The sequence below is a fragment of the Parasteatoda tepidariorum genome, chromosome 7 (assembly GCF_043381705.1).
Source record: "Parasteatoda tepidariorum isolate YZ-2023 chromosome 7, CAS_Ptep_4.0, whole genome shotgun sequence".
Taxonomy (NCBI): Eukaryota; Metazoa; Arthropoda; class Arachnida; order Araneae; family Theridiidae; genus Parasteatoda; species Parasteatoda tepidariorum.
In genome coordinates, this window is record NC_092210.1 from 85,278,488 (window position 1) to 85,290,536 (window position 12,049).

General features: G+C 29.4%; 1 protein-coding gene across 1 annotated transcript; it reads left to right on the plus strand.

The window, feature by feature from the left end:
• The first annotated feature begins 436 nt into the window (after window positions 1–436).
• LOC110282440 (interaptin-like) lies at window positions 437–4,345 on the plus strand. The gene has a single exon (XM_043056562.2). It carries the CDS (start codon window positions 437–439, stop codon window positions 4,343–4,345), a length of 3,909 nt encoding a protein of 1,302 aa, XP_042912496.2.
• The last annotated feature ends 7,704 nt before the right edge of the window (window positions 4,346–12,049 follow it).

Here is a 12,049-nt window from a genome sequence, read left to right on the forward strand (position 1 = left end):
GGTACAAGGAATTAAAGTTTGAAAAAAAAATTATATAGTGAAATCCAAATAAAATATGTAAACACAAAGTGAAATCCAAATAAATGTATAAACACGTGTTGGAAATGCTTATGCATCCATACTTTTTATCTGGAAAACTAATTCAATGTTTATCATCTGAAAGTATTTGTAAATAAAGATTTTGTAAATGTTTAAAGAACTTGTTTTGAATTTGCTGAGATATCGCACAGACAAAAAAATCTGGTATTTAAAAAAATTTAAAAAGATTAAGGACAATATTCAACAAGATTTACAGGATTCATTTGAAATGAGTAAATCTTTGGTAGATGAAAATATACACTTATTTAACACGTCTACTAGTTTTTTAGATTTTTTGATAAAAATGTCCGATATACACTTTTTAAATCTTTCGTTTCACAAAGAAAAAAATGAGAAAATGTTAGAAAATCAAGCATATGACACACACCCAAATTCCAAAGCGTTAAAAAATCAAATGTTTGACGCACATCCAGATTCTAAAATTTTAAATGACAATTCAAAAAATAATGACAATTCAAAAAATAATGACAATTCAAAAAATAATGACAATTCAAAATATAATGATGATTTTAAAACTCCAAATCATAACTCTGAAGCTCCAAATTACGATTTTAAAACTCCAAATTACGATTCTGAAGCTCCAAATTACGATTTTAAAACTAAAAATTACGATTCTGAAGCTTCAAATTACAATTCTGAAGCTTCAAATTACAATTCTGAAACTTCAAATTACAATTCTGAAACTCCAAATTACAGTTCTGAAACTCCAAATTACAGTTCTGAAACTCCAAATTACAGTTCTGAAACTCCAAATTACAGTTCTGAAACTCCAAATTACGATTCTGAAGCTACAAATTACAATTCTGAAACACTAAATTACAATTTTGGAGCTACAAATTATAATTCTGAAACTCCAAATTACAATTCTGAAACACTAAATTACAATTCTGAAACTCCAAATTACAATTCTGAAACACTAAATTATAATTCTGAAACTCCAAATTACAATTCTGAAACACCAAATTACAATTCTGAAACACCAAATTACGATTTTAAAACTCCAAATTGCGATTCTGAAACACCAAATTACGATTTTAAAACTCCAAATTACGATTTTAAAACTCCAAATTACAATTATGAAACATCAAATGACGATTCAAGTATTTTGAATAAAGAGTCTTCTAACATTGTATCCAACACTCACGAATCTATAAATTCTCACCTTTCAGATGATGAATACATTGACGACCCCTTCGAATCTTTTTTACAACCTTCTACAGACACTGAACACATTCAAACTTTGCAAGATACTCTGTCAGAATTAAATGACCAATTTTCAGAGTGTCATCAACAGTTGAATGTCTGCAAAACGTCTAATGCTAGTTTGGAAAAAGAAATTTATGCGTTGAAAGAGCAATGTCAGGTATTCGAATGTGAGTCAGCCAAAATATTACAAAAACGACTCGAGGCGTGTACCCAAGAAAATAAACTGATTGAAACTCAAGAAACATACTTAAAATTACTCACACAAAAGAATGAGCTCGATGTTGACGTGTTAGAAAAGCAGAAGGAGAAATTTGAATTGGAAAACTCCATCACTACGTATCAAAAGAATCAGAATCGATACAAAGAGTTGCAATTAGAGTTGGAAAAAACGATGGTAGATTTAGAATCGAAGCGAAAAGAGCTGCTCGTGAATCGTAACGAACTGTTGGATCAATTGGAAATGGAAAAACAACGTTTGCCTGCCTTGCGAGAGAGTTTAAAACTGATGGAACAGGAAGAGTTGGACAGTAAATCTAAAAAACAATTATTGGAAACTGAAAAATCCAAATTATTAAACCATATACAAGAATTAAAACGCAATGCTTCTCTCTGGGAAAATGAAAAGTCGGTATTGAACACTCAACTCTCGTCTTTGCAACAAGAGATTCGAGATCAAGAATCCAACATTTTTCAATTAAAAGACAGTATGAAACAACTCCGCAAAGACAAGCAAACACTTATGGAACAATACACGGCCGAACACGATACATTTTCTCGCTTACAGAAAAACATAGATAATTTAAATAGACAATTTGTCGAAAAGGAAAAACAACTACACTCTTTGGAAAAAGATATAGTGCATTTAAATGATACTTCTTTGCAATACAAGCAAGATAAAACAGCGCTCGAGGATGCCCTCTCTGAGTTGAAAGACAACATGTGCAAATGTCAAAGCAAATGTGACTCTTTTAGTTATGAAAAAGTTCAGCTGGAAAAACAGAATTTGCACCTCGAACTACAGATAACAACGTTAAAAGGGAACATTTCTGAAACTGAGAAAACGATTGAGTCGTTGAAATTGACTATTCTAAATTTAGAAAATAACCTAGGTAGTCTTACACGCCAACAATTAGCATGTGAACAGGATAAACTCAAATGTGAAGATCAACTGAAAGAGTGTCAATCGTCCTCCGAGATTAACGTCAAACACTGGAAAAATCAATATGATCTCATAAAAAAACAATGTGTTCATTTTAAAGAAAAATATGATCAATTGCAAACATTACACAGTAATCTTACACAATTTATAAAGTCAGAGGTGGAAGATGATCCCATGATAGTTGACGATCCTTTATACGAGCTCATGAAAAATTTGTTAGAGCGCAGAATCAGAGAAGCTCAGAAAAAATCCCAGACCACCATTACTGAACAACATTTACAAATTGAACGACTTCGTCAAGAAGTGAATCAATTAAACGCGACATTAAAAACGTCTCGATGCGAGGCTATTGCTTTAAAAGCACAATTTGATACAGCTCAAAATAAATATTCCAAATTAGATCAAAACTACCAGATTAAGGCAAAAACCATTCTTAATTTAGAGAAACAATTACACGATTTGACAGAAAATTATTCTATTCTACAAAAACAATTACAAGCATCAAATGAGGAAAAAGAGAATTGGTTGGAGCAAAAAGAAAAATTGGAGCAGCAATTACAATCATTGTCTGATGAGCAAATGTGGGATATATCATCAGCTCAAAAGGATTCATTGGTACCAAAAATAAATGTACCTTTGTCAAGTCGAGCATTACAATTCAGAGCAAAAGGAATTAAGAAAAAATATTTCAAAACATTGAAAAGTAAAGCTAAATCCACACTTCCATTTGATACTTGTAAAAATCAATTTGAGGAACATGCCAGCACGATTCTAAAGTTAAAAGAAAGCAATAAACAGTTAAAGATTCATTTAGATACTCTTCAACATGAACACGAGGAAAAGATGAAAGAAATTACACAATTAACAGAGAAAAACACCAAGTTACAAACAAAAAATGACGATTTACAAACGAGATGTGACGATTTACGAAAGAGATTTGACGATTTACAAACAAAAAATGACAATTTAACCACAAAAAATTTCGAAAGTCAAAACGAATTAGATAGTTTACAAGATCAATTCAATGTTTTGAAAAAGGATTTGAAACAAAAAACCATAGAGATGGAAACATTAGATGAAAAAGATAAAAAATTGGCTGAAAACTATAAGGCATTACAAGAGAAACTACGTCAAAGCAAAACACACGTGATGGAATTAAAAGAGAAAAATAAATCACTACAAGAGGAAATGAAGATATTTGAAGAACCCACTAGTCAGCATCTGACGCCCAAAACAGTACCTACGCCATCATCCGTTTACATTAAATTAAAAAAAGAATCAAAAGCAAAGGAGGAAAAGTTAAAAGCCGAATTGGAAACCAAAGAGAAAGAATTAATTGCTAAAAATGAAATATTCGTAACTAAACTGAGAGAAGTTGAAATTTATAAAGAAAAAAATAGAAAATTACTCATTGAATTGGAAGACTATAAACAGAAATATTTAAAAATAAAAAATCAATTAGATAGTGAACAAATGATGTGTGAAGATGTACAATTTCAATTACAACAATCTCGAAAGAAGCAATCGCTTAAGAGATCATTAGAAATCGATTATGAAGAAGAGCCGTATGTGAACAAACAATCTCGAATGGAAGAATTGACAGTGAAAATATTGAAATTTATGTTTGCAGACATATTTGGCCGCTATTTTCATTTGTATTACAATCAATTAAATCAGGTGAGAAGCATTGATTTTGAGGAGCAAAAAGTCAAATTGATGGAATTGTGTAACAGTTTGGATGAAGAAAATTATGTACAAATTTTATTGGCGTATGTGTCGAATGAAATAAAAACGTTAGAAAGCATAAAGGTGGAACAAATAGTGAGTGAAAAGGAGTATGTCGTCTATTTAAACAGTTGCGTTGAAATAAAACTTTTCTGATTTTATATTCATTGTTTTGAATTTTACTATCTACCATAAACCATTTAAGCGGGAAGAGTGAAAAACGAAATCAAATTATCTCTAATTAAGCTTTCTTCCAATCTCTTTGGTATATATACTTTTCAGTTTTAAGCATGATTTCTGTTTCTCAATATTCTTTTGTATCATAAAATAAATATTATTATAAACTACAGTGTAAAATAAATTTGAAGATTTTACATTAATATTTCTGGTAAAAGTAGAGTTATAAAAAGGGATCAAATTTATATCTAGAGTCTCGGTAGATTTGTGAAGTTATCCCTGTTAGCAAATCATAATAAAAGTATATTAATTTCATAATAGAAGGAGGTAAATAAATTCTATTAACGCATTCGTGAAATTTTTATTTTAAAATAGGTTCTAATGAATATTTTCAGAATAGTACATCTCAATTCCTATAGAGATAATTTAACATAAACATTGCAATATTTTACAAAAGAATTTTGTGAAAATAATCTAATCATACATACACTGTAATTTTTCACAAAAAAATTCAGTGAAAATAATCTTATCATACACACTGAAATTATTTACAAAAAAATTATATGGAAATGTTCTAATTATATACACTGAATTTTTTTGTGAAAAATTATATGGAAATGATCTAATTAAATACACTGAAATTATTTGCAAAAAAGATTCTACTGAAATGATCGAATTAAATACACTGAAATTATTTACATAAACATTATATGGAAATGATCGAATTATATATACTGAAATTATTTACAAAAAAGATTCTACAGAAATGATCTAATTATATATACATTGCAATAATTTACAAAAAAATTTTATAGAGTGATCTATGCTATCAATGCTATGATTTGCAAAGAAATTTTATAAAAATGATCTCATTATATAATATAATGAACAAAAACTTCTGTGAAAATAAACACTGAAATTATTCACAAAAAAAATTATGTAAAAATAAACTTAATTATAAACACTGAAATTTTTCACAAAAAAAATTATGTAAAAATAAACTTAATTATAAACACTGAAATTTTTCACAAGAAAAATTTGGTAAAAATAATCTAATTATAAACACTGCAATTATTCACAAGAAAATTTGGTAAATAATCTAATTATAAACACTGCAATTATTCACAAGAAAAATTCTGTAAAATAATCTAATTATAAATATTATACTCTTCATTAAACACTGGTGAACACAAGTCTGATACATATGTAATGGATTTTGCACGAAACTTTACATCAAATATTATAGACATTTGTACATAAATATTCTTACCCTTCTTATACACAGGCGCTTCAATTTCCATGATAGCCCTAGTTCTTTTTTTAATCAGATTGGCAGGTGAAATGGAATCGATTGTACATTTTTTTATGCAAGTTTCTGAATCGATACTAATAACAGGAAAAATTTTTAGGTTCTCATCTACCTCGTCTTCGTCATTGCAGCATGTAACCAATTTATTGATACCTAAGAGGGATTCTATTTTTTTATACTGGTTGTCTTCATAAAAACCTTGTATAATATTTGTATTGAAATAAATGGTATCAATAATATATTTAGTCAGTAAAATTCTAAAGCAAATCTTATCGTTGGCTTCCAAACTACAGTGTCCCTTTACTGTAAAGTTTCTATTAAAGCGTTGGTAGGTGACTTGAGGATCCATTGTGACAAAATCGTAGACATCTTGTGTACAGGTCAATTCTGCTCGTAGATGAGGATATTCCAAAATGTTAGCCATTATATACATGGTAGGTCTATCGCTGTAAAACACCCTTTGCTGTATATACCTGTCTTTTAAATGTAGCTTCCATATAGCAGGCAGAAAAAGAGTATCTATAGCATCGTAGTTTTGGACGACATTGGCCATTTGAATCCAACATATATCCATAAGAGAAGGTATTGAGCGTTTCATATCACTTTCAGAAATAGGTAAATTGTTGTTAGGATTTCCATGAAGATGATCAATCATAAGGGATAAATTTAATACACGATCCTCGTCAGAGATACCATAAAGAATGTCAGGATAGGCATTCATATCGATAGTTCCCATAAAGACAGTCAGATTAGGAAATACACGTTTTAAAAAATTAAGCAAGCAATTTTCTGAATAGAGAGAAGATGCAGCGAACACACACGATTCCTTAGAGATAAAGTCATACACCTGGGAATTCACTTGGGTAGAAGAGGAATTGAAACTCAAGTCTAGTCGAAAGGTTTTGATGATTTTTTCATTTTTTTGGCAAACAGTCAAGTTCCATTTTTTCCCTAAAAGCCATGATTTATTTTCATCGCATTCTAGAATGATATCGGCGTCTGAAGTATTTCCAGTATCGGCGTCTGAAGTACTTCTAAGATTGGCGTATGAAAAATTCCTAGTATCTTCAAATAAATCAGAAATTTGGGTAACATTTAACGTATAAATCGACATAGTTAAACTGGTGATCAAGTTTTTCAGAGTACCTATCCAAGAATAGATATCTGCTCTTTCATCTAAATAGAAGAATATGTGGTGGACGGAAAGGGAGGTGCTGCGTCGAGACGTTTTCGGTATAGAGTTTATATATTAGACATCTGATGACGTGTCACTGCTTGAACTATTATAGATTATTAGGATGTTCCTATCAAAACTTGCCTGACTAAATAGCACGGGTTTTAATTTGTGACGCAATTATTTAGACTATAACGTATTTTACTATTTTAAATTAATATAAATTTTTTGTGGTGCAATTTTCTAGAATTAGGGAAATTATATATTATTTTTTTGTGGTGCAATTTTCTAGAATTAGGGAAATTATATATTATTTTTTTGTGGCGCAATTTTCTAGAATTAGGGAAATTATGTATTATTTTTTTGTGGCGCAATTTTCTAGAATTAGGGAAATTATATATTATTTTTTGTGGTGCAATTTTTAAACTATGGCACCTTTTATTATTTTTTGTGGTGCAATTTTTAAACTATGGCACCTTTTATTATTTTTTGTGGTGCAATTTTTAAACTATGACACCTTTTATTATTTTTTGTGGTGCAATTTTTAAACTATGACACCTTTTATTATTTTTTTTCCTTGTCTTTCAGATAATTAAATATTATTTTTAATATTTATTAGTCTGAAATTGTTTAAACTACGACACCTTGTAATATTTTTATTCCTCTTCTTCCAGATAATTTAATATTATTTCCTCCCAACAGACATTTTTTAAAGCATGCAAATGACAAATACAAAAATTTTCTGTTACATTTTTTATAATATTTGATGTTTTAAAATATAATTGACATTCTTCTATGGAAATGAGTTGAAATTGCCTAGTGGTTGAATACATAATACATTCGTGTCTTCTTTGGGATGGATGGGAATACTGACAACCAAAACATTTGGGTTGAAAGAGTTTAAATACAACTCTTTTAAATTCACTTAATATACATTGATGTAGATGTATCTTAATATCTACATAATGATGAATTTCCATTTGGCATTTTGCTTTTTGCAACAAGTGCGGTAATGGCTCTAATAATTGCTGAAGTTTTTGTTTTAATGAAGCCATTAAGTGTTTGACAGTAAATGTCGGCACACAACAGATGAAAAATGCATTCAACAGTTACACCTAATTGGGATCAACTGTGAATCTTAAAATCTGAAATTCAATTACCTAGAATTTTAAATATTTAAGGAATAATAATAATAAAAAAAAAACTATATGTAGTTTTTTTATATATAGTTTTTTTTAATTTTATTTATTTATTATTATTTTTTTTAATAATTTAGAGTTTGGAATTTCTTGACTCTTAACTCTCCCTAATTTAAAGATACCGTAAGAGAGCTCTTATAATCTGCGGTTTGAAAAATTTTAAATATCTTTTGTCAAATATCTTAAACATTTAATCTAAAAACGCAGAACGTTAAGGCATTCCATGTTGAATAAAAGGAATACATTTTTTATTAAATATCTTTTGTCAAATATCTTAAACATTTAATCTAAAAACGCAAAACGTTAAGACATTTCATGTTGAATAAAAGGAATACATTTTTTATTAAATATCTTTGTCAATGTAATTATTATTACTTTTTACATGCAATATCTATTGTCAATGTAATTATTATTACTTTTTACATGTAATATCAATTATATGACCATTTTCTTCGTTTTCCACATTGCTGAAAAAACGTTTGACAATCAAAAATTGATCCTGATTAAATATCTTCTTTAATGAATCCCGTTGAGGTGTTGTAATCATTTTATCATATTCTTCTAGAGCCGTCTCGTAAGCAGGTCGACTATACTCCTCGTCGAGTAAAGCAGTAATAATAGTATTTCGATCAAAGACATTATAAATTTTATTTTCCATATATTTTTGCGGAAAAACCTGCTGCGTGTAATAATCCAAAATCCAAATACACGCTTGAAAGAAATGAACCACCATTCGAAAATCAATATAAGGGACTTTGGTATAATGAATTTTTTTCTTTTCTAAAAAGCTCGACAATATAAGATGAAAAATAGATACCATATCGCTCGTTTCACAATGGCCCAATATGTTGTGTATAAAATTGGGATTGTTTTCGCTTATATATACTACGGGGGGTACAAAATCGTTCCCAAACAGCAAACTAGCCAAAACTAAAGATTGAGGATTGTATCGCAAATGAAAATCTACTATTGCATTCAAATGGTAAACTACATTTGACTTGCGTCTCACTTGAATTGAATCAAAGTATTTGTAATGTAAATAGGCTAGAATAAATATATCATTATCTTCGCTCACCAAGATGGGATTTTTACAATGTTTTCCCAAATGAAAAAGTTTATGTTCGCCTTCACCCTCTAAGTTACAACCGCTCAGAATAAATCGGATTCTGTTGGGAATATTGAATGAACGCAAGTAATATTGTCTAAAATAAGAAAAATTTTGTAATGTTTTCACAAGATAGTAATATGTGGTTTGGGAGATGGTGTTTTTACCAAACAAGGAAATACGATAGACATTTCGATCTCTAAATTCAATTTTTCGTCTTTTTTGTTGGGTAGGCCATTTCATGGGAACACCTTCTCCATCAAAAGAAATGATAACTTCGAGTGTGTCTGTAAATTGATTTGAATTGAAAAGGATGGATAATATTTTTCCTAATTCAGCAATAACAAGTTTACAAATGTCTCCCATTAAATCAGATTCTTTTTCTTTCAACGATATTTCTATAGCTACATATAATAAACTTTGAGCATCAATTAAAATAGAATCAAAGGGTTTGACATGATGTTCCGATTTCATTAGCAACGTAAAATTGGGTATACCCATTTTATTATTTTTTCAATGAATATAGAGACTCACTTTGCTCAATATTATTTATGCTTAATTTTAATACTTTACTTAATATAAAAAAATTTCTCAACATCATATATAAAGAGACAGTTGTTTGATATTAAATATAAAATTTTTCTCATTAACAAGAAATACATTAATACAAATTATTGATCATTGTATTTGCTGAGGCATAATGAAGCAATTTAAAATGATATCTAACATAAAACACACCTAAGCGCCAATAAAAGAATGTATTTCTTTCTTTACAAAACGATAAGGACGGTCGTTTCACTTTTGCGACACACCCATTCCTTTGTTGCTCATTTAACATTTTAATTTGACACACATCTGGTTTCAATTCATTATGCAAGTATTCCAACACTTCAAGAAATTTCAGAAAAGTCCCATACTGAATGCATTCCTTAACCAGTATTTCAAAGTAAGAATTTTTCTGAAAGGAGATATTTTGAATTTATAAAATATTTTGGTAGGGACAAACGTGTATACGAAAGACATCGTGATTGGCATGATACAATAGTCTATGTTTTGGTAAATTTTGAGACAAGAATAATGTAAAAAAATTGGATCCAACACAGAAAACACGATCTTTCCAAAAAAAGGTTCAAGAGTGACAAATGTCATTTCAAATTCTTTCAATAAATTTTCATTTTGACAAAAACAAGCGGAATCCACAACAGGAGGAGGGTTCATGTACGCCATAGATTCAATGCAATCGTTGATATTGTACGAAGCTATTTATAACAGATATACGTCATCCTGAAAAGTTTGGCTGGAATTTTGGATTTCTTTCATTTGAATTTCGCAATTTTGAAACACATTATTTCGAATTTTACGATTCTGAGTAGAATTGTTAACATTCTGGATTTCGCAATTTTGAATCACATTATTCTGGATTTCACGATTCCGAGTAAAATTGGTACAGTTCTGGATTTTACGAAGAGTCTGAATTATATCAATATATCTGACAAACTCACGACTCAACACTTCTCCTTCCAATTTTTGAAACCTTTCGCGCCAACTAAATGCATTAGATAAAAATAATTTTTTGCTATTCTCACACAATAACCGAAATTCCTTTTCGTAGACACACATATATGAAAAAATAGATTGATGAGAGATCAGAAAACAACAGCCTTTAACTTGCAAAGTTGTAATATAAAAGTCTTGTTGACATTGTATATGACAATCTCGTTGGTAAATCCACAAAATATCTTGATTCTGCATTAATGGATTTTTCACAGATTGTTTCGGTTTGAAATCGTCTTTGATAAACTGCAAAAGTTCTAAAAACCATTCAACACATTCCAAATTTATCATTCTTTCCACAATAGCGTTCCATTTTCTACTTTTTTGAGAACTGACATTTATTTTTAAGACTGCACTGTGTGGACAAAACGAAATGTTTAATATAGTATCTTTGTATTGTATCCATGGAGTGGATGGAATATTTGCGCTGAACAATTCAGACAAGGCTTTGAATACGCTAAATTCATTTTTATAAAAGAGAGTTTTCCCAAAAATGTCTCGAGGTGCAAATGGAAATTGACGTTGCTTAACTTGTCCACAAAGACACTGTTTAGTGGGTGTAGTGTGTTTCTTGCGAATTCTTTTTCGTGAAGGAAGTGTGTTTTCCAAAAGTATTAACAAATCATTTCTTTTGGGTAAATGACAAGACCACTTTTCACTCCTAATGCTTGACATGATAAAATTTAGTAAGTACCTAATTCAAGAATACCTAGAAGTAGATTAAACATTTTTAATGCTATGCAGTTGCTGTCAAGTAGTTAATATTAGACTTTATGAGAAAAAATGCATTTTTTCATGTATTTCATGCCAAAGAAGTTAGCGAAAATCTCGCAATTTGCGTCGAGAAAGTATAAAAGTCAAGATTCAACTGTTACATTTTTGTTTTTTTTTTCTGTTATTCTCTACCTATTTACGTCATGTCTCGCCATTTGCGTCAGCAAGTCTGTCACATTTTTTCTATTTTTTTTTATTCCTTTTTTTATTCCTCTCTTTTTTTTTACTTTGATCCTGTTTCTTTTCTATCGACATTTGTGTCAAATTATATAGATGTATAGACTCTACAGTCACATTTTTCCTTTTCTTTTTTAATCATGTATGTATTTTAAGATTGAGATTCTTCCAAATTACAAAGGAGGAGGTTATTGCGGTACCTTAAGAATCTAAAATTAATGATTCAGGATTGTTTATAATTGGTGCACAGTGAAAGAAAGTTTAATTTAATAAGAGTGTTTAGTATTGATCAATTAATACGAGTTTCATTGTGCAGTTTTTTACTAAATTATAAGGAATAGTAGAGGGATTTTGATTGAGTATTAAAAATCGCATCAGTTTTAAGCATCAA